The 27489-nt window shown below is 38.8% G+C and overlaps 1 protein-coding gene across 1 annotated transcript; it reads left to right on the top strand.

Moving 5' to 3' along the window:
* The first annotated feature begins 1785 nt into the window (after positions 1–1785).
* On the top strand, positions 1786–27489 carry SEC11C (SEC11 homolog C, signal peptidase complex subunit). Its single transcript, XM_020995022.2, has 6 exons — positions 1786–2027; positions 17757–17866; positions 21082–21231; positions 24383–24502; positions 26772–26829; positions 27290–27489. The coding sequence occupies exons 1-6, from the start codon at positions 1986–1988 to the stop codon at positions 27341–27343; spliced, it is 534 nt and encodes a 177-aa protein (XP_020850681.1). The 5' UTR covers positions 1786–1985; the 3' UTR covers positions 27344–27489.

The raw sequence follows: 27489 nt of genomic DNA, 5'->3' as shown, positions 1-27489 counted from the left end.
AATTGGGTATGTAAATCTATCTTATTCTACAGGAAAGTAGGGGGGAAGGAGGTAAGGGGGGCAATAGAAGAGAGGGCAGATTGGGGGAGGGGATAATCAGAAGCAAATACTTGAGTAGGGGACAGGGTCAAATGAGGGAATAGGATAAATGGGGCAGGATAGTATAGAGAGAAATATAGTTAGTCTTTCACGACATGATTATTATGGAAGTGTTTTGCATGACTACACATGTATAACCTATATCGAATTGCTTGCCTTCTCAAGGAGGGTGGGTGGGGATGGAAAAGGGGAGAGAATTTGGAACTCAAAGCTTTAAAAAGGAATGTTACAAATTGTTTTTATATGCAACTGGGAAATAAGATACACACGCAAAAGGGTATAGAAATCTATCTTACCTACAGGAAAATAGAAGGGGAAGGGGATAAGAGAAAGTGGGGAGTGATAGAAGGGAGGGAAGACTGGGGGAAGGAGTAATGGGGTGGGGGAGGAGAGGCATAGGTGGAAAATTTAGAACTCAAAATCTTGTGGGAGTGAATGTTGAAAACAAATTTTTTAAAAAAGGAAAAAAAGGTAGGGGATAGAAGAGAAAAAATCAGCAAAATTGATCAATATATCGAAAAAGTCTGAAATTATGTGCAACATTTCACATTTGTGGAATTCCCACCTCTGGAACAGAGTAGTGGGTGGCAACTTCTAATACCTTTTTAGAGCCATGCTTGATCTTTGTCATTTTGTAATATTCAGTCTGAAAGTTTTGTGGTTATTCAACAATTTATGTTGTGTTACTATATATATTGTTTTCATAGCTCTGCTTATGTCACTCTGCCCCAGGCATATAAATCCTTCCAGTGCTTTGTATTCATCAATCAAACTGGTCATTTCTTACACCATATTATTCCATTAGATTCAGGTAACACAGTTGGTTTAATCATTCCCCAACTGACAGGCTTCTACTTTGTTTCCGGTTATTTGCTTCCACAAAAAAGTACTGCTATAAATATTTTAGTCATTTGGAGCCTTCCTTTTTATCACTGACATCCATGGGATTGTCCGCCTAGCAGTGGAATCTCTGGATGAAAATTCCAAATTGCTTTTCAAAATCACAGCTCTACCAATTTTTTTCATATGTTTGTTAATAGTGCGCATTTCTTTTTTGAAGAACTGTTTGTTAATATCCTTTGTCTTAATTGTTGTAGAACTGCTTTTGGTCTTCTTAGTTGTCCTTATGAAACGTACTTTCTGAATTTCATATTAAAAAGAGAGGTTTGCCTAGATGACTTCTTCCAATTTTAACATTCTTTGCTCCTGGATGCTCCCACACTAGCACTTAAAGATTCCCCGGAGCACCTTCACTATACCTAAACAATCCCCACGTGCCCCGCCCACCCAGGCCACGCCTCCCCACGCCTTCCACCGCCCAATGACCAAGGTACACGGCGCAGCCCATCCCGTAGGTTTTTAGTTGTCCTCAAGATGCCTGGACGGAATGTCAAGAAATTCCATCCCAGCGGGATATTCCTTCTTTATACCTAATTATCCTGGAGACATTCAGAACCCGAATCCTCTAGCCATGGTCTCCTGGAAGCAGCGTTAGTGGCAGCCGGTTGCCTTCTAGAGCCCGCCCCGTCGCCTTCCTCCCACAGGCTCAGGGTCCTAGCAGAAGGATGCTCTCACCCCAGAGGCATTTTGGGAGTAGTAGTTTTCTGCTCTCTCCAGCCGGCGCGGGGCCCAAGGTAGAGGACTACACCTCCCAGCCGCCCAAGCGGGCCGCCTATCAATGGGTCCTACCTGTCCCCCGGACTCGCCGTAGCGCGGTCCAGACAAGGCGTCGAGGAAGCAGGAAGGGAGGGAGAAGGGGGCGCCAGGCAGGTGTGTCGACGTTGCTCCGGTAACAGCCCCTTGCCCGGAGCTCGCTGGCCTGCTCGGCCCCCTTTTTCCTCCCTGTGGTACGCAGCGTCCTGGGGGACCGGCTCCGGCAAGCCGCCATGGACATCTTCGGGGACTTAAGGAAGATGAACAAGCGCCAGGTAACTGGAGGCCCGGGGTGCCCGGGCTGGGCTTGGGGTGTCGGGGCTCCGGGGAGTGCGCGGGCTCCTCGAGAACTGCACCCCGGGGGTGATGGGCGGAGGCCTGGAAGGGAGGGAAGTGAAGGACAGCCAACCTTACGTTACCTGAGGAGGTGAGACCGGCAGCCTCGGGGGGGGTGGGGGGCGGGTAGGTCCTGGGATCAGTAACCAGTTTGCTTTTCAAACATTTATGAAGCCCCTCCTGTATGTAAGTTGTGGGGTAGACAAGTAGACAAGTTTAGATTAGGCACTGCTCCTACTCCCAGGGAGCTTACATTCTGTTGTGACATAAGGGCACAGGATTGATTCAGCCAACTTCTGCAGGGGGCTGAGCTGTGTGCCAAGCACCATACTAGGCACTGGAGGATGAGGGATAAAGCATGTCAGGTCTGGTACCCAGCGGTGTCTGCTTTCATACCCCAGGACGAGGGCGGCTGGGTAGGATGGTGAGGCGTTGGGAAACCGGTCTTTGAGGAACACTTGAAGGAGCCTCGGATGTTTGGCCTGTAAAACAGACAGCTTATCAGTGACAAGCTGTCTTCCTCTGTCTGAAGGGCTGTTACAGCCCTGCTTCATTGTCTGTTTGCTGCTGCGCATCTAAGCATTGCTGCCTGGTTGTGTGAATTCATGTTGCCTAATTTCACTTGGGCCTTCACCCCGAAATTCTTTTATCCCTTAAGATAACTATTGAAATGTTTTCCTGCTGTCCCTATTCCAACCTGCCCCCAAGCTTTCAGTTGACCTGGTCACTTGTGTAACTAGAGGATTGCAGCTGTGGTGTGAACTTTTCCTTCTCCACCTCAATGATACTCTGAATCTTTATCTTTTATCAGGGGTCTCATGATCTTTTCCAAGGCTAATTCCTCCAATTTCCTTCACTGAATTTGATTTACTTGTGTTAAATTATACAAACATTGTTTGAGTGCCTACTCAAAACATAACAAAAAATTGAGTCAGAAAGACCTAGGTTCAAATCCACTGTCAGACACCTACAAGCTGTGTGACTCTGGGCAAGCCACTTAACCTCTTTCTGTTTCATTTTCATCAGTTGTGAAATGGGGATAATAATGGCACCTACCTGGAAGGGTTCTTGTGAGAATTGAATTAGGTAATATTTGTAAATCACTTAGCGCAGTGTCTGGGACGTGGTAAGTGCTGTAAAATGCTAGCTGTTTTTATAACCTGCTTTTATTATTGGAGATACTTTTTTTGCCTCCCACTCAATTAAATTTGTTCTCTCAAAAGTTATTTGGGAGTTACCAAATCTAGTAGCCTTTTCTTCTGCAGTATTTGACACCGTTGATCATCTCTTTGAAACTCTTGTACTTTGGCTTCTTTTGCATTCCGCTGACCTTAGTTTCTTACCTCTGATCCTTTTTTTTTTCCTTTCTGTTTCTGATTCCTTTTCCTCTTGTCAACACCAAATGTAGGTGCTTCCCAGGTCCTTGTCCTCGATCCTCATCTCTTTATGTAGGTAACTCCAAATGTGTATCTTAAACCCTAACCTTCCTCCCAAGCTCTAGTTCTCATTTTATGGACATTGTACTTTCCACAATGAATGAGCATCACTTAAAGAAAACATAATGGTTAACCCAAAAAAGAGAAGATTTGAGGAAGGACATGATTCCTGAGTGCCTGTATTTGAAGAGTGTCATGTGAAAGAAGGATTAGATTTATTCTGCTGGGCCCAAGGGGAAGAACTAGAAACAGTAGTTGAAAGATGTTTTTTATAAGTAAATTGTATTTTATTTTTTAATTAATAAGCATTTTCTCTCCCTCCCACTCTCCCCCTACACACCCATCCACACACACAGAGGAAACAAGAAAAACAAATTCCTGGCAACAGTGCATAATTAAGCAAAACAAATTCCCATATTGGCCATGTCTACAAATGTTTCATTCTTCATATTGTCAGTTACTTCTCTGTCAAGAGATGGATAGTATTCTTCATCAGCCCTTTGGAATCGTGGTTGATCATTTTCTTGATCAGAGTTTTTAAGTTTTTCAAAATTGTGTATTTTTTCAATGTTGTTAAGAGTACAAATTTTTCTCCTAGTTCCATTCACTTTATTCTTCATTAGTTCATAAAAGTCTTCCCAGATTTCTCTGAAACTATCTCCTTCATCATTTCCTATAGCACAATTCTGTTACATACATATGTCACAGCCATTCCCCAATTGATGGCTACTCTCTTACTTTTTTGGTTTTTTTGCCACTATAAAAAGAGCTGATGTAAATGTTTTCATATATATACATATATGTGTGTGTATGTATGTATGTGTATACATGCACACACACACACACACACACACACACACACACACATATATAGGACCTTTTTTTTTTCTTTGATCCTGGGATATAAGCCCAGTAGTGGTATTGCTATTCCAAAGGGAAGGCATAACTTAGTAACTTTTTGGGCATATTTCCAAATTGCTTTCTAGAATGGCTGGACCAATTCATAGCTTCAACAACAATAAGTCATTATGTTTGTTTTCCCAAAGGCCTTCCAGCATTTGTCATTTTGTTTTTTTGTTAACTTGCTCAGTCTGATGGATGTGAGCTTAGAGTTGCTTTAGTTATAATTTCTCTAATCATTAGTGAGTTGGAGCATTTTCTCATGTGGTTATATATTACTAGGATTTCTTCCCTTGAGAATTGCCTGTTCATAATTTTTGACCATTTATCAGTTGGGTAATAGTTATTATTCTTACAAATTTTAATCAGTTTCTTATATATCTTGGAAATGAGAAAAATTTACTGCAAAGATTTTTTCTGCCAGTTAACTTTCCTTTCTAACTTTAGCTGCATTGGATTTGTTTATTCAGAAACTTTTAAATTTTATATATTCATTATTGTCTTCTATTTTTGTGATCTTCTTAATGCCATGCTTGGTCATGAACATTATCCATAGATCAAAAGGTCATTTCTTTCTTGTTCCTCTGATTTGTTTATATTGTAACCTTTTATATCTAGGTCACATATGCATTTGGAACTTATTTCTTATATGGTATGAGGTGTTGATATATGCCATCCAATTTTCCTAGCATTTTTTTGTCACATAATGAGTTCTTACTCCAGTAGCTGTAATCTTTAAGTTTATTGAACACTAGGCTATTATAGTTCATTTGTGTTACTAATCTGTTCCATTAATCAAGCACTATTTTTTAACCAGCACCAAATTGTTTCTCTGATTACTGCTTTTTTGTGTGTTTTAAGATTTGATACTGTTAGTACACCTTATGACTGATCTTTCTGTCACTATTCTGTCTTCCCTCCAATCCATACTTTACACTGCTGCCCAAGTAGTCTTTCTAATACACTGTTAACATCTGTGTTAGTCATGCATCTCATTGCACTTTCTCATGATAATGCTTCAAATATTTAAAGACAGCACAGCTGTCACATTGGCCCTGTCTTCCCATTCCTCCCCATTCAGTCAAGTCTTCAACCTAAATTTCAGGCTAACCTTTATTTTTACTCTGCTTCCCTTCATGTACCATGTTCTAGTCATTTTTCCTTCCTTCTTTCCTTCCTTCCTTCTTCCATCTCATCCTCCCTTCTTCCCTCTTCCTTCCTTCTTTCCTTCTTTCCCTCCTCTCCCTCCCTCCTTCCTCTCCCTCTGTCCACATAGGGAATCATAGCTTTACCTCTGGGTGCTCTGCCCAAAGGAATATAAATTTTGATTGCTGAGGGGGGTTAGGGGCTAGATTTCTTTTTTAATGACCGTGCCTTAAATCCAAATCACTCTGGCTCTCACTGATTGGCCAACAGTAGTTCCCAACCCAAGCCTCACTTGGTCATTGTTTGTGTTTTGGTGGCTCTGAGTGAGTGTGAATAGCAGTTGTTTATATTTTGGCCAGACACCCTGAGGGTGTTTCCCTTCCAGATTGATTTTTTTTTGGACTAGGTAAAAGAGGTCATTTTTTTGCCTCCTTTCTTACCTAGCCTTAATCACTGAATGGGCATTGCCTCAGACAAATTGAGACCTGGGAAAGACCTTAGCTTAACAGTGCATCTGAGGTCATCTCCAGTCGTCCTCATTTATATCCTGCCCCTGGACCCAGATGACTCTGGAGGACAGAGTAAGGCTGGTAACTTTGCACAGCCCTCCCTCACTTAAATCCAGTTCACTTGCATGTCTTGGCATCACCTTGCTGATGTCATCATGGTCCTCCTTTGAGAATGAAGAATAAACAACAACAATCTAGTCAAACTTAACTGCTCTCCCACTCTGCTCTCTTATCCATCCTCTTTCCTCCACTCATTTGCGGAAGTCATATCCTGTAACTGGAAGGTATTCCATCTTCTTGCCCCCTTATTGGAGTGCCTGTTAGTTCATATCCTCTATGAAACTTTGTTAAATTCCATCTCTTCTTTCCTTCAATTTAAAACTCTCTTCCTGCTCAAATTCTTTTAAAGTATTTTGTCTGCATTTCTCCTTTGCCTTTATTATATTCCATTTTGTACCATGTTTCTTTGTACATGTTCAGTTTCCCCTTTAGATTGTAACCATCTTAAGGGCAAGGACTGTGGTAGTCCCTCCACCATATTTCTATCTCCATTGCCTTGCTTGTGTACTAAGGCATGAGTGCACGTGGGCATGTGTGTGTGTGTCTGTCTCTCTGTGTGTATGTTTAATAAACACCTGCTCTTTGAATAGGTTGAATTTAGTTGAATCACTTGACTCTCTTTCCTCCTTCCCCATTGTACTGACATCGACCTAGTTCAGCCTTTCACGGTTTTAAAAACCTGAACTACTTATAGAAGAGATTTCTATGTTGAGAAGAAAGCTGTGCTATTTCACTTTGAAGGTCTCTCTTACCTTTGAAGTTCTATGATCCTGAGATATCCATGGGTGTGAAAATTAATCACCACCTCTGGGAGCAGGTTAGGAACAAGAATTGCTCTCCTCCTTACTTGCCCTTGGTTCTGTAGTTAGCTTTGGGTTGTAAGGGCCTGATCCAATGGTGAGTGAGAACTGGGTGGAGTCTTCTGAGAATGGCTAAGTTTTTAGGCTGAAAATCCAAATCATGAGCTTGTTAAATCTTATTCAATCCAGCAATCATTTATTAACTGTCTACCATGTGTACCAGGTACTGGGGATACAAATAACAAAATGAAAAACAGCCCTTACCTGGGGGGGAGTGGGGATTATACAATATTTAAGCAGATAAGTATATACATGATAATTTGAGAAAGGAAAAAGTACAAAGGGGGCTTCGGAAGGCTTTTTGTGGGATTTTGGTGGCACATTAAGAAGTCTAGGAATTCAAAGAGGTAGAAATGAGGAGGAAGTACCTATGTATTCCAGGCATGGACAAACCAGGAGGAATGCTAAGTTTGGGGACAAGTAAGCCAGTTTACTTGGGCATCAAGTGTAATGGGAAAAAACCTGAAAAGGCAGGTTGGAGCCATTTTGTGAAGTGCTTTAAGTACCGGGCTGAGGAGTTTGTATTTTATCCTGCAGACAGTAAGAAGCTATTGGAAGTCCTTGTTTAGGAGAATGACGTGGTCAGATTTATTTCTAGGGAAGTTTGATTTGGCAGCTGTTTAGAAGATGGATTTGTATAGGGGAGAGATTGGAAGTCCTGCAACTAGTTGTTGCAATCCCGGTAAGAGGAGAAAATGGCCTGAACTAGTACAGTGGCCATGGAGGAGTGATCCAAGAAAGGCTATGGAAGTAGAACTAACGAGATTTGGCAACTGAATGGACATGGAGGATGAGGGAGAGGGGAAGAGGCAAGGGTGACTCCAAGCTTGTAAACCAAAATGACTGAAAGGGTAGTGCTGTCTTCACCAGGAAGGACAGGTTTAGGGAGTTCCATTTTAAACACTGTTTCTTTAAACATTAAATTAACTGCTTTATTTATCCTTGAGTAGTACTTATAGGACCCTTGTAACCACTACTCCATGTTGTAGCATGTTAAAAAAAAAAGATAGGACCGGTTCTTTCTCTCTATGGGAGGAGGTATATTGATGGTGTTGTTAAATTGTGAGTTTTTGACCATTAGCTCCAGTAATCCAATTTGACATAAGTGAAAAATAAGTCTAATTGCATCAGAGAAAAAGAAACTCACAAGGAACTTACGTAGAGAAATGAACAGTTTATGGGTCTTAAAGGCTACCTGGTTGATGTGCTTATCTGTGACCCCCACCCCCCATAAGTTCTAGGGCATACTTCAGCATATATAGAGTCCAGCCAGGATTTGGTGAGCTCTGTCAGAACTATAAAGAAACCTGAATGGCTCTTGAACCAGGCGTGTTATACTATTTTATACCCAAGAAGACACATGGAACTGAAACCCATTACACATATAGCAATCTAGAGTGAGCAGATACTAGAGCTCTTTGACTATATGAAAAAAGAGTAAGCTTAGTATGCATAATTCCTTTGGCATACTGTGGTCACACTTAAGAAATCATTAAGCTTTCTAGCTATTTGTCTGTGTCTGTACCTTCATCTTCACTCCCTCCCTCTCATCCCTTAAGAGACCTAGTCTTTTCAGATTGCTTCCTTGTTCTAGTCTTTGGCTAGTCAATCACTGAGGCTTCTTTCAGTTATATCACATTACTTTCATAAACAACAAAAATTGTAGTAACACAACTAACAAATCTACATTGAAGTCACAGACTAGAGGTGGTAGAGTCATAGCATTTGTTATATTCCAGGGACAATTACCACCAAGAAAGAATTTGAAGCTAACCAATTTAGTCATTAATGTATTGTCTTGTTGCCCATAAGGGTTTTTGCTGTGCTAGACCCTCAAGACAGGTGGTGGTCTACCTTGTCATATACCTTGTCAGAGAAGGGCCAATTGGGATTCAGTAGGCCTTGAGAGTCTAGGAGAGGAGTACAAACTATTTATGGGCCCTTGACTGGAGAATGATTTACCACTACTCAGCCTTGCAACCTTGTAATTATGTTGCAAATATGAATTGAATTTCCATATTGGACTATGGTGGGTGAGTAGGGCAGAATCTAGTCTATAAGTAAAAATGATCATTGATGAATTGTGTGGCTAGTTCCCTAGTCAGTAGACGCTAATGAACAATGCACTCCCATACATTTCCCTGAACTTGGAACCATGCTGTTCCTATCTCAAATTCCTTCAGGGACCACAGTCTGATAAGCTGCCTCAGTACATTTAAGGCAGGGATGATGAATGATGACAGAATATAACTTGTTCTTTGGCCACGAATTGCTCTGGCCTACCAAAATTCATCACTTGGTGGCCAAATCTTTGATGGTGAGTCTCTCAGTGAACCTATCTAGGATACCCATCGGACAGCAGACTCACATTTTCTTGCTGGGTCTATGTTGCAAGCCTTTCCAGTTTAGTAGGTCCAGCTAGAGCTCACATTTTGCTGGCATAGCGTTTAAAGAGCTCGAGATCACCTTTACATCATGATGGTTATCAGAGAACTTCAGTGGAGGCACCACATTTCTCCAGGTAGAATTGCAGAGCATGTCATAGGAAGTGTTGTCATATATTTTAAGGAATATGTTTTGGCACCTGGGTGTTTCAAGTTTTGTGTAGCTCTTCGGCTGCTATGACAGCTGTAACTAAATTTAATAGAGAACATTTTTGAAAAACCGACTGATTCTCCTACTCCTTGATATTATCAACAGAAAAATCCTCCAGGAATCTACGGTTGCTTTGTTAAAATATGTCATTATGGTAATACTGGATAGTTAAAAAATAAATCCTCCAAAATAAGTTGTTGAGAGTTGCTGACTGTCAGGAGGACCTGACCTTCTGAAATGCCTTCCTCCTAACTAACCCCTGATTTATTCTCCTACTTTGTCTGTTAGCCAACTCTGTTGTTTGCTCATTATGCTTCTCCTGATTAAAAATGTAAAACATTAATTTCTTCAGAATTTCAGCTTCTGCTGCCTGCTTATACTTGTTCTTTGGACACATTCTCCTGCTTGAGATCCTTTTTTCTTTTGCCTTCCAAAATCTATTAAATAGTGCATGCAGAACCTGGGACTACTTTCTCTGCTGTAAAGGGACTGCTCTTGTCTCTGTTTCCATTTTAAGAGAGGAAAGAAGAAAGTGTGTTAGCTGAGGTATCAGAAAATGTACATCTGGTAGTCAGTTGCTGTCATTTTTGTAATCCTCAGTTGACATTAACTATAGACTGAACTTTTTGTTTTAAAATTTTCAAACTCTTAACATGTTGTCTTTGGTATTAAGTTTACTTTTCCCATTGAATTCCGTTTTGATCATGGAAGTGCTGTGCACAGAATATTAACCAAAGAAATCACCAGGTAAACGGGATGCTAAGTTTCAGGTTAGCATCTTGCTCTCAGATTATTTTGCTCGAAGAAAATAATTTTTTAATTGATTTTATTTTCCCTCAAGATTTCAAGCTGAAAAGAACAGGGAAGAAATTAAATTCTTTGTATGATGCTTTTGCCAAATAAGAAGCTAAAAATAAGAATCTGCTTCCTAGCTACCCTCCACACAGCTGCCAAATTGATAGGCCTAAAACGCAGATCTAACCGTGTCATCGCTTTGCTCAAAAAATTTCCAGCGGCTCCTCGTTGCCTCTTGGATAAAATAAACAGACTTTGGCCTGGTGTTTAAAACCTGGGCAATCTGACTACCACCTACATTTCTAGTCTTAGTTCACATTATTTTCTCCTCTGGTAGTATCCACTTCCAGTCAGATTGGCTTTGTAGTTGCTCCCCGTACATGCATTCCCTCTCCCACCTTCATGACTTTGAACCAATGAGCATCTTTCTTTATCTGTCATCTTACAGAATCCACTACTTCTTTCCAAGTATCACTTAAGTGCCGCCTCCTACATTTGGCCTTTCCTGATTTTTCTCTCCCTCTCTTCCAGTTTTTAGCTCCCTCCCTCTCATTACTTTGTATTTATTTACTTGCATACCCAGTTTATCCCCCTAGTAGGGATGGGGGTCAGGGACTGTTCCATTTTTGTCTTTGTATTTTCATTGCCTAACACAGTGTCCTGCAAGTAACCATCATAGAGTAGATGACACCAGATAAATGTTTGTTGCATTACATTTTGTTGAATTAAATCTGTGTGAACACAAAGGACTTGGAAACCTTGCCTCAGAAATAGCAAACTTTGTTTAAAAGTGTCCTGGAGCATTTTCCAGTTAAATCTCCTTATATCTGGATGGGATGGGTATCTTTCCACTAGTACAGCTGGCAATCCATCTAGAGACCCTTCAGTAAGGCAGATGGTAATCCATCTATGCCTTCTTATCCTTCTTGTCATACTTGTCCATGTTTTTCCATGAATTCTCCAGAGGATCTATCTACCAACTCACAGTATATCTTCTTTTGGAGCTAGCCATTTGTTGTCTCTCATTCTTATTACTTCACCAATCCACCTCCTTTTCTGGTCATACATTCAAGAAATTATATTCCATTCAACAAATATTAAGTGCCTGTGTGCAAGACTGTGTTCTAGGAATACAAATGTTAAATAAAACTATTCCCAGAGAACTTGCATTCTAGTAGGTAAGACCAGATAAATAAAAATGCAGACAAGTAAAATGAACGAAAAAGCATTTATTAAGCAGTGGGTCAAGCGCTGTGCCAAGCTCTGCAGATACATATAGAAAAAGCAGGGGGCAGCTTGGTGGTACAGTGGATAGAACACAGCTCTGGAGTCAGGAGGAACTGAGTTCAAGTGTGTCCTCAGACACTTGACACTTACTAGCTGTGTGAGCCTGGGCAAGTCACTTAACCCCAATTGCCTCATACAAAAAAAGAAAGAACAAACAAGACTGTTCTTCCCAGCAAGGACTTTACCCTCTGATTGGAGGAGACAGCACATGAAAGAACTTAGCTGCAGGGCAGATAGAAAGGTCCAGAAGTCCTAAGAGTGCTGTGGAGGGGCAGGTGGCAAAGCCTGAGGTGTTTAGGGTTACGTAAGTGTGTTGGATCACAGTGCCAAGGAACTGCAGGGCACAGAAGCAAGGCAGATGATAAGGCACAGAGAGCGTGGAGGCATTGGCACAGCAGATGGTACAGCCTGGTAGTCTTCCTTATTCCTGGAAGGAATAGACTTGACTGTTATCTCATCCAAGTGATGGGAGCAGCCGAGAAGCAAGCAGGGAGGGTGTCCCCAGGGACTGGGGGTCTTCTTACTGCTCAGCGGATGTGTATGGGTTCTTTCATTCAGAAGTATGATGCAGTTTATACTATCATCAATGCACAGGAGAGGGCTAAACAGAGTGCTCTTGTTCAGTTGTTTTTCAGCTACGTTGGACTTTTTGTGACCTCTTTTGGGGTTTCCTTGGCAAAGATACTGGAGTGGTTTGCCACTTCTCCTCTAGCTCATTTTGTAGATGAGGAACTGAGGCAAGCAGGGTGAAGTCTTCCTGACTGCAGACTTGGCACTGTATCCACTTCACCACCTAGCTGCCCCCTAAACAGAGTACTAAGAGGAATTTAGGAAGGCCAAAGAGCACTTGTAGTTGAGAAGGGGCATCAAGGAAGGCTTCATGGAGGAGGTTTCTTGGCTTTAAAGGAAGAAATGGATTTTGACAGAGATGTGGGAGTAGATATGTGGTTGGCATATCATGCACAAAGGTAGAAAAGAGCAGGACAGGTTAAGGGAGTGAGAAATAGTACATCTGAGTTGACTGGAATATAGAATGAGCAAAGGGGGTGTTAATAGTCCACTGGGCAAAACCATGTGGTTGAAGAATGCCTTTCATCTAGACTGATCTACATTTGTTTGCACAGCTAATAAGAGTTGGTTCATTATTACATGTGCCTTGGATGGTGAGCTAGGCCCAGAGTTGAATAACAAGATTAAAGAAGGTAGGATCGCATTTAGAAAATTGCTCAGTGCTTTCACTGATCAAACAAAAACCCTCATTTTAACACCAAGTAATTTTACAGTGATAATGTGTGGCTGTGATTTATGGAATGCATCACATGCGGAAAAATCAAGATTGTAGGTTACCTAAAGGGCAGTGGAAAAATGTTCAGTGGGCATAAATGAGTTATGGCCAGTGATCATTTGGTTACAAGAAGCAGTGTAAAAGATAAGGAGGTAGGCCAGTCCTAGCCCAGGGATTATATATAGAAGGGCAGTTCAAATACTGTACTGGTACCTAAGAAATATTAAAATTCCCAGAGCAAAGTTTTTCACCTTTCTAGGATCATAGGTCTCTTTAGCAGTCTGATGAAGCCCATGGGTCCCATCTTAGTATAATGTTTTCAGATGCATAAAATGAAACACATAGAATTACAAAAGAAATTAGTTGTACTAGAAATAGTTATCAAAAAATATATTTTTTAAAACATCCCTAGATCCCAGGTTAAGAACTCCTGTCCTAGAAAAAGGCCAACAGCACATTTATTGGACCCTTTGTGGAAAGTTGGTAGGGGCGGAGGATGGAGGTGGGAGGGGTGGGGTGGGGAGGAGGCAGGGATTGGAAGGGGAAAGAAGTGGTGAGGAGTCCTGCAGGATAAAAAGATGTAGAGCATTTTCGAACTTCACCGTTTTAGGGAGTACCCACATCTGTAAGATTGTAAACCATTTGAAATATTCCTAGTGCCTAATGGAGTACCTTTCACATAATGTTTGTTAAGGTAAACTAATTCAACCCCCTCCCCCCCTTATTTTTAAATAACTAAGGAAACTTGGACCCAAAAGAGGATTAAATATCTTGTCTCACATCACATAGTTAAGTGACTTTGAGCAAGTTAACTTCTTTGGACTTTATAGTGCTTTTCAGTATAGAGCATGGGTCTGTCTTGTAGGTTATTTAAAGGGGCTTAGTTATTGAATATTGGCCTTGTTTTGATGTGGTGTAACCCATAACATGTTATTCCTTCCCATTCCCAATGGCATTATTATTTAGAAGCTTTGGTGTATTTAAAATACTGCGATTCTCTACATTTATGGAAGTATAACCCAAAATAGAAATAACAGCTTTTAATTGCAGATATGTCTTGACCTAAGTTCTCCTGCAAATAAGATTAAATCATTTTCTCCAAGGCTAAAGTGACCGTTGTTATTAGGATGGGAATTATGATTCATAAATATTTTAAAAGTAAAGAGCCATGTCAGATCATCAGGATGAAGCTTTTATTTTACCCTCTATTTTTTATTTCTTAGGCATTACTTATCCTGTTATCTGCAAAAAGTCTTAGGTAAAACAAATTTCAAATTTATGTTGCAGGCATAGTACCCTAAGTTCTCATCCCTTGTTCTGTTACTGTCTGGGACCTCAGGCAAGCTCCATAACTTCCCCTGAGTCTCTATTTCCTCATATATAAATTAAGGGGACTGAAGAAGATGATCTTTTAGGTCCCTTTTCAGTTTTCAAATTCTATGATCTATATCCTCCCTATAATCAATTACAGGGAACGTTTAAATGAATTAAGTCCAAATTAATTAAAAGCAAAGTTTAGCACAGAGCTTTATAATACAGTACATTTGATGAAACAAAAGTACATACTGTATTCTTTATTTGGATGCTCTTTTAATTTTAATTTGTGGGATGATCATACTCTAGGAGAAAGGTCAAAAATGAAGCTGGTATTCATATTTAATTAAGCATTTTTCTGTAATTATTAAAATGGTTTGTTTTTTTTTTTAACATAAGGTCAAATCCTGTTGAATGTGACAGTCAAAAGTAGAATGTTTTGTGGAGATTCAAATTTGGATTCTATAAGGAGTCTCTTTTCTCTTTTATGCTGATCCCTACTACAAAATCATAAAGATTTGAAAATTTATAGTAATCTTATTATAAATTCTATGTGGACAATGAGCCAGGGGCCTAAAGTTCACTAGGTGAAAAGCAAGGGAGATCATGTTTGGGATATTGCTGAGTGCTTTCTGTGGGTCCCAAGCCATTCCTTGATGCAGAAACCCAACTTTTAATGCTGGAATTCTTCTGATGTTAATTCTCGGGACTTTTAGGCCTAGCTCTTGATACAAAGAAAAGAAAAGTGAAACAGCTCTTGTCTTCTAGAAGCTTATATACTACTGGTTGGGAAGAACATTTACACAGATGACAACGTTTACACAGATTAGCCAATACAAAGTAGTTTGAGGAGAGGGACAAGAACTAACAACAGCTGGGGGCAGAGGAGGACAGAGAAAGCTTCAAAGAGTAGCTGACATGAACTTGAAGAAAGATAAAGATTTTAAGAGACAAGATAAGGAAGGGAGAACATTCTGATTTTGGGGAAGTGTATTGAGATGGTAGATATAATGTTGATTTGGGGAAATCGTTAATAATCCAGTTTGGCCAGGTTGTGCAGTGGATAGTGTTGGGCCTGTAATTAGGAAGACCTGTGTTCAAATCCCACTTTCGACACTCAACAGCTGTGTGACCTCTATTTGTTTCAGTTTCCTCAACTGTAAGATGGGGAGAATAATAACACCTACCTTGAAGGGTTTTTGTGAGAATAAAATGAGATAATATATGTAAAGTACTTAGCGCAGTGCCTGACATATAGTAGACAATCTGTCTTATTCCCCTTCCTTATGAGCTCTTCCTCCCCTCTACCTACCTTACTCCCCCCAGTCTAAGAAAGGGAATAATATGAAATAAGGCTGAATATGAATAATATGAAATAAGGTGAGTCAGATCAATAACTGTGGAGTGTCTCAAATGCCCAAAGAGTTTTTATTTTATTCTTGTAGCAAGAGGGTATCACTGAGGGCTTTTGATCAGGTGAGTCAAAACTTAAAACATAGGTCAGACCTATGTCTTAATAAGTTAATTTATCAGGTGTATAGAGAATGTTAGCAAGGGAAGACACTGGAAGGAGGGAATGGGGGAAAGGGAAGAGTCAGGGGTGATTCCAAGATTACAAATCTGGGTAGGAGGATGATGATGATGTCCTGAACAAAAACAAAGACGTTTTGGGGCAGCTAGATGGCGCAGTGAATAGAGCACCAGCCCTGGATTCAGGAGGACCTGAGTTCAAATCCAGCCTCAGACACATAACACATACTAGCTGTGTGACCCTGGGCAAGTCACTTAACCCCATTGCCTAGCCAAAAGAAAAAAAAGCAAAGACGTTTGGAAGAGGAGCAGAAGATAAGTTCCGTTTTGGACCTCTGAGTGGCCAGCAGGCAAATAATGATGCAAGTATGGGATTAAGAAGCGAGATTAAGGCTGGACATGAAAGAGAGGGGAGAAGGGAAAGGAGGGGAAGCAATAAGCATTTATATAGGACCTACTAAATGCTAGGCACTGTGCTAGGCACTTTTTACAAATATCTCATTTGAGCCTTACAACCTCCCTGGGAGGTAGGTGCTATTATCATCCCCATTTTATAGTTGAGAAAACTGAGGCAAACAGGTTAGGTGACTTGCTCAGGGGTCATATAGCTGATAAGTGTCTGAGGCCAGATTTGAGCTCAGGTCTTCCTCACTCCAGGCCCTGGGCTCTCTCCTTTGTGTCACGCTGGAGAAAGGGAGAGAGAAGAGATTGAAAGTTTGAGAAGGAGTTTTCAGACAAGCAAGAGACAATGTCCAGGAGAGAAAGGATGGTCAACATTGCAGTGAATTGGGCCAATCAGGTGTCCACACTGAGTGTGGCACCAGTATGGTGAGCCTCCGGAAACACGGTCTGCCAGGCTGCCCAGACAGGGGCAAACCAGCCCAGGTCAGGGAAAGCTCACGTGCTGATCAGTAAGGAGATCAGGCTTGTGAATAGCTGCAGCACTACCAGCCTGGGACATATGGGGAGGCTGCCTTTCTCAAGAAAATGTACAAAGGGTTCAGGTAGCACGAGGACTGAGAACAGGCTGTCAGCTTTAGTAATTAACCAATTAGTAACCTTTGAATAAACAGTTGGGTTCAGTAAAGTGATGGTATTGGAAGACAAGTAGAAAGATTTTGAGGAGTAAGTAGTTGGTGTGGAAGTGTAGGCAACAAGGTGCCCTTCTAGAAGTTTGGCAGGAAATGGGTAGATAACAGCTTGAGGGAGTGGAAGGGTCAAGGGAAGGTTTTTTAGGATGGAGTAAATCTGAGTATGTTTCTAGAGTAATTAGCCTGGGGAGACATTTGAAAATGAGTGTTATTGGGGCATTGTTCTGAAAGGAGCCTGGAGTGGAGGACCAAGGGCACAGGGAGGGGGGAGCTTTAGCACAGATTGAAAATAGATCTTTTGGGGGCAGCTAGGTGGCACAGTGAATAGAATTCTGGCCTTGAAGTCAGGAGGACCTGAGTTCAAATTCAGCCTCAGACACTTAATAGCAGTGTGACCTTGGGCAAGTCACTTAACCCTGATCACCTCAGTTAAAAAAAAAATAAAAAGAAAGGAAGAAAAATAGATCTTTTTCTGTAAGATTGAACCAGAGGAGGAGAAAACAAGTCTTGGACATGCTCTAAGGTTCCTTCTATTTTCATATTAGATAATGTGAGACTTTCGTGTAAAGACCTTGGAAGACAGTGGAATGGTTGATTCTTGTGAGGTAAAGGGAGGGGATTCTTCACTTAGAGAAGTCCACCTAGTAATCTATCCCCCATATCCCTTTTTGTTCTCTGAGCCCTCCTCTTGGAGCAAGGAAATCTCTTCCCTGGAAATGTTGTTCAGTTTATTGTTAAATGTATATTCAGAACTAGTTCATTAAAAGCATATATGTCTCATATTTTACTTGGAAAATTCAAATACATCCTCAGTAGAATTCTTTTGTTTTTGTTTTGTTTTGTTTTACTTTTTTCCACAGCTGTATTACCAGGTTTTAAATTTTGCCATGATTGTATCTTCTGCTCTTATGATATGGAAAGGCTTGATAGTTGTCACTGGGAGTGAAAGCCCTATTGTGGTGGTTCTGAGGTAGGTCTTCCATGATAATTTCTTTATTCAGTCACATTGATATATTGTTAATTTTTTGTGTTTTATGGTAGTGTAAATAAATACTTGAATAAAAAGTTTTCCAAATTTTATCAACTTTATGAATATAAATAATACTTTTTAAAAGTTGTATCATAGTATTCTAAAGTCACTTTGCTAGTTTAGCGATATGAATATGTAGTTATTAATAATTACTTGCATAATACTTTTAAGGTTTAGAAAGTACTTTTCTCACAACAACCATGTGATATAACTTGTGTTGTATATAACTTGATTTTCTAATGAAATTATATTTCCTAAGTCACATTCAGAAAATTCAGATTGAAATGTTCAAATGATAGCTACAAATTTACTCATTGAATTTTCTTTTAAATATTTTTGGTTTGGAGCTTTATGGCTCCTTTTTTTTTTTCTTGACACTTTGAGGAGACAAACTTGAACAGAAGAAACCAAAAATATAGTCAAACACAAGAAAGTTACAGTGGTTTTTGAACTTAGTTTCCTCCACAGTGTCTAGCAGGTACAGAACTGATTTTCAAAAAACTATCTTAGGAAGAAAAGGAAAAAACCCAAAACTTAATGAATTCAATATCTGTCACAGTATTTAGTGAAGACTGAGATAAGTTGACCGTTAGATAATCAGCAGTTTGTGTCTGCTTCCTTTTCTTGTAAAAATGGCAGGGCCATGAGACAAAAATGCATCTAGCCCTTGTAATGGAGAGTTGTACAGAATGTTTGTCTGCATGGTACAAGAATCATAGTAGTCTCATGTGGTAGACAAGGCAACATAGATACTTTAAATCTTATTTAATTTTTAAATTTATTTTGGATTTTCTTTTAACCAAGAAAGCCTGAGTAGCAATGTAAGAAAAACATTAAATATTCTAAAAGAAACCATAATTTCAATTTTAAAAAATTTTGGGAGGAAATATTTTCCAGGCCTTTGTAATTTGACCTTTTGCTAGCTTAGTTAAACATTAGATCTTTCACATTTTAAAATATACTGGAACTGTTACAGCATGGAGCATTTCTATTTTATGTAAGAAAAGTGATTGGTGAGGAATACCTAGTGATTGGTAAGGTTTTACTGGATTTCCTTGTGCTGATACTATTCTCTCCCTTCCTCCTAGGAAGTGTCAGGTCAGGGAGAGTCATTGAATTCTGCTCAGAAAACTAAACTCATGTCTTAAAAGTCCTAACTGAATAGAGTGGTGTTCTAGTATTCTGACTTAGGCAGATTTTTTCAGTCTTTTTTCCTTCACTCCCCTTCACAAATGACTTATTTCATTTCTACCGATTACTCACAGCCCCCCAGGAGAACCTTATTCGTTTTTACCTTCCTGACTTTGTTTCCCCTGTTCTCCCCATACTACCTGGCATGGTCTCTTTGTTCCTGACCTGGTTTGAGTCCCAATTCTGCCACTTAATAACTACCATGGGACCTTTGGTAAGTCAATTAATCTTTCTGAGCCTCCATTTCCCCATCTGCACAGGCTTATTGTGAGGAGCACACTTTATTAATATTAGAACATATAAATGTGAGTTGTTATCTGGTAGCTAGCTACCTATTCATCAAAACCTGGCCCAGGCCTCATCTCCTGTCTTGATGCCTCCCTCATTTGTCCATTTTACTCACTGTCCTTGTTATCCATTTGGCACTTTAATAATACAGTGCATATAATGCTGTCTTTTTATGTATTTCCTATCTCCTAACTAAATTATAAATTCTTTGACGGGAGGGAGTTTGCAGTCATTATATGCCCAATATATATTTGAAGGGAATGTACTAGAAAAAGGAGTGAGGTTTAATAAAAAAAAGAGTCTGTGGTAGTTTTCAGAACAGAATAGTTTGCTAAAAACCAGGATGGTTTGCACGAGTCATTTTTCATTGTCACCCCCAGGGATCTCTGCTATAAGATGATGACTCTGCTGCATGGCCTTCCTTTAGAATTCTACCCTAGACTTTTCCTCCCAATCCCTGTTCTACTTCAGTCCAATATAGCCAGTCAGCAGGCATTTATTAAGAACTTACTACGTTCCAGGCGTTATGCTAGGAGGTGAGAATACACAGAAAAAAATGTCCTCAGGAAGCTTATGCTCTCCCGAGGAGAGACAATATGTACATAAGTATATATAGAATACATATTAAATAAATACAAGGTGGTTTGGGGTGGAGTATACCAGGAATGGGAAAGAATCAAGAAAGGCTATATGTAGAAGGTGATCCTTACAAGTCAGTTGTTCAGGCAAAATCAACTCTTTTACTTCAGTTGGGGAGTCTCTGAGTACAAATTATAGATAAATTTAATGAGTTGTTGTGACTCTAGGATTTTATAATAATTTCCTGGTGGCATATTATAATAAAACCCAATTACATTTTAATTATTCCAGCCCTATCTACTAAGATTGGGATTTAGAAGGAGAGAATGTCACACAGTAGCTTCAACTTTAACTTTCAAAATTAGTTGAAATTTTAGAAAATTTGACCCTTTTGGGCGTGGTGTTAGCAGGAACTCTAGGAAACTTGGGCTCTAGTTTCAGCTCTGCCACTGTTTGACCTTAAATCAGTCAACCTCTCTGGGCTGTTTGAGGGGAAGAGTTGTTTTCATTTTTTGTCTCTAGTACAGCGCCTGGTACATACTACTTACTGTTTATTAAGTTATTGATTACATCAGCTTCCTCATGAGTTAAATGGAGGGAATGATCGCAGCCAGCTAAAACATTCTGGTTCTAGATGAAATAGAATCTACTGGAAAGAGACTGAGTTTTTAAGGCTAAAAATGAGAGGCTCTATCATAAAGATTCAGAAGTCTATATTCTTGAACTTGATCTGCCATAAGGCTTCTATCTTCCTAGGAATCAAGGAGGAGCTACTGTCTAATAAAGCAAGACTTATCTTCACTTCATCAAAGCAGGAAGTACCAATGATCTTTTCTATACTCAAGTTTAAGAATTCTTTTTTATGTTTAACTTTATACTGAGGTTATCCACTTTTGGGGGGCTGTTAGAAGGCTGTACCTTTTAATGAATAGAAACATGTACTTGGGAGTATTGTTGATTTGTAGATTATACATGGGTGTGTTTGAAAGTAATTTCAACCTAAATTGGCATGTTTATATTATTTTGTGTAGATTTCAGTGTTGTTCATTTTTAGATCGTAATGTAAACTCTGTGTTTATTTTGTGTTTCTCTTTTAGTGGCAGTATGGAGCCAGCATTTCACAGAGGAGACCTTCTGTTTTTAACAAATTTCCGGGAAGATCCTATTAGAGCTGGTGAAATAGTTGTTTTTAAAGTTGAAGGAAGAGATATTCCTATAGTTCACAGAGTCATCAAAGTTCATGAAAAGTAATGAAAATTTTAATTTTTTTTTGTATTTCCTTATTTTTTGGTTCATAATTGGAGAGTCAGCAAAGTGCAGTGGAAAGACTGGTAGACGGGGAATCAAAAGACCTGGTTTGTGACCCTGCTTCTGCTGCCACATCCTGACTTCTTGACTGTGGGCAAGTCACTGTAGCCTTTGTGAACCTGTTTCCCTCATCTTTAAAACTGAGATGACAGGGGCAGCTAGGTGGCTCAGTGAATAGAGCTCTGGCCTTGGAGTCAGGAGGACCTGAGTTCAAATCCAGCCTCAGACACTTAACACTTACTAGTTGGGTGACCCTGGGCAAGTCACTTAACCCCAATGGCCTCACCAAAAAGCAAAAAAACCCCAAAAAACTGAGATGACAATAATACACAGTATTGTTGGGAGAATTAAATGAGATTATTCATGAGAAAGCACTTTGAAACTATTAAGTGATGTGCAAATGTGAAGTTTTGTGAATATATATATATATATATATATATATATATATATAATTTCATATGTAATATGAATACACATTAGCTCGGTATCTTTTTAGAATGTTTAGAGTTGATCGCCTTTGTAAAACTTCTGTCCTAACATACTGGTTTTATGCCACTAGTTATCTCTTTTTCAGCATGCTTGTTTTTCTCTGCTGTGTGCGTATGTGCGTGTGTGTATGTACACATACACAAATATATGTACACACATACACACATGTATATACACACATACACGAGTGCATGTGAGCGTGCTTTCACATACATACATACACACACTTCTTAAGGGAACATTGTATCCCTTTGCGAAACAAATCTTATTTTGATGTCAAAAGTTGTTTCCTAAACACTCAAAGAAAGGATCACCTCTGATAGAAGACTTATTCTTTTAACATTTCATGGAGAAATAATCAACTTACGTTGCTTGCTTGGTGACTGTTTCATTTGTGTCTTTGTATCCCCAATACCAAACACAGTGCCTGCCCGTAGTAGATGATTAATAAATGCTTGTTGAATGAGCAATATAGTATGAAGTGTCCCTGAAATAAAATACCTCTCTTCTTATACCTAGTTTATTCCTTGCTCTGAGTCGTTGTTTAGTCATGTAATTGGAGTTGTCTTATTTTGAAATTCTGTTGTTCTGCAGCAAATAGACCTGCTTTCCCTTTAAATACCACGGCTAATATATAGAAATGGTTTTTAAGAATTGGAAGCACTAATTTCCACTTCACATGTTAATTTCTGATTAGAGATCTCATTTCTGATTAACAATGACACTTTACCTATTTTGGTTATTGATTTTTCTGTAGCAAAATGGATGGTTTTAATTTGCTTCTTAAGAACTGTGTGATTAAGCATAAATCCAGCATATTGTGAAGAGGATGGAGTAAATCTTTACATATACATATAAATTTCAAGTTTTAGGTTTCCAGTCTACCAATTACTCCCAAATATCTTGAACTCCTACCCTGAGTTAACTGCTTCTTAAAAAGATTGATCTGTTCTAAGCCTCCATTTATTGTTAAAATATACTCAGCGAGGTGTTTGCTAAATACTTTTTCATTTACTAAAGAAAGAAATTTTCTCTGTCTTTATCTGTTAATGGCCTTGATTGGTTTTTATCATAATTTTGTTTTTTTAATTACTAGAAGGGGAAAAATTGTTCACAATTGAAGTAATAATAATTTCCAATAATTTATGTTCATATGCTCTATTGCTGTGGGTTTTTTCCTTTTGGTTTTTTGTTTGTTTGTTTGTTTGTTTTTTACAATGTAAGTTCCAGTAGGTCAAATCGACTGGTTGCTATTTGATGCAGTTTCAAATTCTTAGGGTCATTTTAATGTTATCTAATCATGGTTGTGCATTTTTTCATTTGTTGTATTTTTTAAAAGACCTTTATAGCTATTTAATTTGGTAATTTTGTGTTTTTGTGTCTAGGCTATCTCAGTGTCTTTTTAGAATGTTTAGAATTGGTCCCATTTGTAGAACCTTTCTGTAAACGTACTGGTTCACTGCCATTAGTTGTTACCTCTTTTCTAGCATCCTGGTTTTTACTCCACTGTATTCTGTGATGAGGGAAGTAGCACATTATATACAGTATCGAGTGAAAGAAGAGAATTGAGAAGAATCAGTGCCCAGATCTGTTTGATTTGTCAGAAGCTGTATGCCCAAAGTTTCACATTAATGTGATACTTAAAATGTAATAGTTTGGTTTCTGCTTCAAGTTGAGCCTTATGTAATTATTTGTTACTCATCAGTGGAATAAGAAAGTGGTAGGTGTAGGGGTGTGTGGAAGGATGGTGAAGTGCTCAAAGGCCTACACGTAATATTAAATCGGTTAGTGTTTAATGCTGACCGATTTGAATTTTGACATATTAGTGTAGGAATTACTAACCATTTGCTGAGATTTCAGCCTAATCTGAAATTCTCTTACAGTGCTCAGTTTCACAAGGCTATATGCATATGTTTGACTAATAGCAGGAGGAATCCATGGAACTTCATTCAGATTTGAAAGCAGGTTGAGCATATTAGGTAGCATCATTTTCCTTATTGCAAAATATCATGGTATCAATGAGTTTTAACTAGCAGTAATTCTTGATTGCTTGGTATACAGATAGCTCATCATTTCTTTGAGACTTTTTTTCTGAATTGTAATGTTCTTTTGTTGTTAAAGATTCTTGAAGTATTTCAGAATTTGTTTGTACCATATTTTCAGTTGAATCTTGCCTGGGAGGAAGCTTGAATGCAGTGAATTCAGATGACCTGAGTCTAAGTCCTGGACGTGGTACCTTATTAACTAGTTGACTTTAGGCAAGTCATAACCTCCTGGGACTCAGTTTTACTCATCTGTAAAATAAAAAGAATAATATTTGCATCATTTTATAAGACTGTAAAGAAAGTGCTTTATAAACTGTTATAAACTCTTTTAGATGGAAGTAGTATTTATGACAAATTAATTTTTTTTTAAGTTTTGCGTACAATCAGGGGACCAACAAATACGTATGTTTCATGTGGAGCTCTCTCAAAATTTTCCTCATGACCACTCTACCAGTGTGCTTCTGGATCATCCTAGGGAATGACTTTAGTATACATCTGAACTCATTTTTAATCATACTAAAACTTATTTACAAGTTGATGTCCTTTTGCCTTTCAGAGACAATGGAAATGTCAAATTTCTGACTAAAGGAGATAATAATGAAGTTGATGATAGAGGTTTGTACAAAGAAGGTCAAAATTGGCTGGAAAAGAAGGATGTTGTAGGAAGAGCAAGAGGGTAAGGAATTTGTTTTTATACTTTGTGGTTTCAGTGATGAAGAAAATGATTTGGCCACGGTGAGATTGAATTTTTGAGTATAACAGATGATCCAGTTTTGTGCCATAATAACAAAATAAAACTTATCAGAACTTCCCAGGGACTGGTGCTAACTCAAACCCAAATCGATTTTCTGTGCCACAGGTTGAATTCTTTTTCAGAGATATACTTGCACTCCAGAGGTTATTCATTCTTGGTGTTTACAGCAATTTGTCATGATTTAAGGGGGAAATTTCAGCAGCTTACTTTGGGGAAAAAGGAACTAGGAAATACTCTTTTACTTGAGGCAGATTACTGAATTTCTCCATTCTATTTTGAAATTCTAACTTTCAGAGGGGCAGTGTGGTGAAGTGGATAGAGAGTTGACTTCAGAGTCAGGGAGACCTAGGTTCAAGATCCACCCTGACACATGCTGACTGTGATCCTAGGCAAGTCACTTAACCCACTCAGTGCCCCAGGCAGTAACTGGTAACTCTCCAAGAGTCTAAGCTGCACACATGCCAGTCTGCAGTGGTAGAGGAAATTCCTCACCAAGAATTGTCTATGCCAATGGAATCACTGATCTAGTCCAAAAAAATTTTTTTCCCAAGCAATTTGTACTTTATTAAGGAAGCAGACAAACTAATTACAAGGTAGTTGTAGAGACTCAGATGGACCTGAATGTCATCTACTTGATCTCTTTGTTATCAAACAAGACCACCTCTTCTCAATCAGAAGAGAATATATCCTTAGTCTAAAAGGCCTCCAGGGAAAACTCTTCCATTGCCTCCTTTGGCAAGCTTTCTGTGGTTAAACCTCACTGTCAAGAAATTCTTACTTAATTGTGTATTAAAATTCTTCCTTCTATAGATTAAGATCAATTTTTACTCAGTTGAAACAAGCAAATGATTATTTTCTGTGTAATGCATTTTTTTTGTGATTTCATCTGTAACCCTGCTGTTTCCCCTCACTCAGTTGTCAGACCTTTGCTTTTTTCCAGGGATTGGTCATTCAGTTGAGGCTTATTTTTCCCCTTCATTTTTTTGACTGCTTCACTGTCCACTCACTCATGTACTGGAGGCTGCACAGGGAGAGTATGTGGGACTCTCTTTTGCATGTTTTTAGAAGCTCCACTGATACATTTGAATAGAAAAAGAAGTGTCGTTCTTATGGAGGTAAGAGAAAACTGTAGTCAATGCCCACAGAGCAGTCTCTCTATGAGAAGCCTCAGGATAAGCCAGTGTTCCTCGAATCCAAGGCATCAAACAAGGGCCAGATGTTGTGCACAAAAGGCATCTCACAGCACAGGTGCTGCTGACTGAGGGCTTCCAGCTCAGTGATTTTAACAATCTTTGCACAGCTGCCCTTACCTGTGCTGGCACCTCCAGTTAAACTGTTAGCTTAACGGAAACCTAAAGATTGTCTGTTGGTCCCCAGTTTGTCCAAATGATTGAGAGTTGGGTGATTTCTCAGGAATATTAATCACTTGCTAGTTTCTTCTCCCTGTCTCTCCATATTTTCTGTTTATCCCTCTTACCCCCATTCCCAGAAGTTTTTGTCATTTGTGTCCTCAGTACCTAGCAGGATCCTGGGTACAGAGGCACTTAAATGCTTTCTGAATAAATAAAAGAAGAATTTTATGGGAACGTGAATTCTGTATCCCTTTTTAAATGGTCAGCATAGTCATTGGTTAGTTTGATTTCAAACTTTCTCTCAGATCCTGTGTTGGTAATTTTTGATCTTTGAACTTTATAGCATCATCTGAAAACCATATCTAAAGTGACAAATGTTTTTCACTTAAACCAATAAAGTGTGTTTTTTTAATCCTAATTCTTTGTCTGCCTCAGATGCTTCCTGACAGCAGTATTTCTGTAGAAAAGCTAACTTTAATTCTCTATTAAAGATACTGCAAATGGAATTTGTAAAAAAAGCTTCATTCATTTATTCAGCAAGTAAATTATGTGTATCCATTTTGTGGTAGCATATGTAGCCATTGAGAATGAGAAAATTGTTAGTTCAAGTTCACATACTCATTTGAAAATTGGCTTTGGTTTTTGAAATAGCTTTTTGTTTTTGTTTTTTAAACCAGTAATCCCCCTTTAGAGACTATGTTCTTTATTTACAACTGTGCAGTTTTTGTCATCTTTGCCATCATATTCAGTAATGTTGTCTAAGAAATATTTAGCTCCTAAATCTGAATCTGGGGCCCATATTCTGTGAATAATTTTATTGTTTTTATTTTTCAACTTAGGTTTTTGCCATATGTTGGGATGGTTACCATAATCATGAATGATTATCCAAAATTCAAGGTAGGAACACTTGGGAGGGAACATTAGTCAGTTGTATAATTTGTGTGACTGAAAGATATCATTTTAGAGAAATGAATACCTAACAGTTAACTTCATTTGCAAACCATTTGATAGTTATGGAGGAAAATTATTATCTAGAATTTTTTCTTTCTTTTTTCTTTTGGTTCACAGTGTATTATGAAATGATCTGTTAAAAAGCAGACAGACGCTCATTCAAAAACATTACAGCTGGTTTTAAGCAGTGGTTATTTAGATTCTTATTCCTGCTACATGTTTACAGGTCTTTTACTTTAACATGCATGTTATCTAATTTGGAGGGTAAAACAGGAGGAAAGAGATGGTCATTTGCCCTTTTTTCTTAGACCATTACTGAACGGAGTTTTTCTGAATATATTCATAGGCTCTAAATGTATTTCCAGACTGAAGCAAGCACTATACTTTCCATTGTGTTTCTTTACAGTATGCTCTTTTGGCTGTAATGGGTGCATATGTGTTACTGAAACGTGAATCCTAAAATGAGAAGCAATTCCTGGGACTGGACTGAAATGGATTCTATTGAAGAAAGAAAAACTAATATATTTGAAATGTTTCACTTTCTATATAAAAGAAAACAATGTGCAGATTTTTTTGTCTTGTCCAAATAAATGGTTCATCAGTAAA

The sequence above is a fragment of the Phascolarctos cinereus genome, unplaced genomic scaffold, assembly GCF_003287225.1.
Source record: "Phascolarctos cinereus isolate Bilbo 61053 unplaced genomic scaffold, phaCin_HiC Scaffold_4;HRSCAF=312, whole genome shotgun sequence".
NCBI lineage: Eukaryota > Metazoa > Chordata > Mammalia > Diprotodontia > Phascolarctidae > Phascolarctos > Phascolarctos cinereus.
This window is presented reverse-complemented; position numbering and strand designations above follow the sequence as displayed.

Coding starts and splice junctions, on each gene's coding strand:
- SEC11C (XM_020995022.2), top strand. CDS start 1,986: ATGGACATCTTCGGGGACTTAAGGAAGATGAACAAGCGCCAG. Junction 24,503..26,771: donor GTTGTAGGAAGAGCAAGAGG/GTAAGGAATTTG, acceptor TTTTCAACTTAG/GTTTTTGCCATATGTTGGGA. Junction 26,830..27,289: donor ATGATTATCCAAAATTCAAG/GTAGGAACACTT, acceptor GTTTCTTTACAG/TATGCTCTTTTGGCTGTAAT.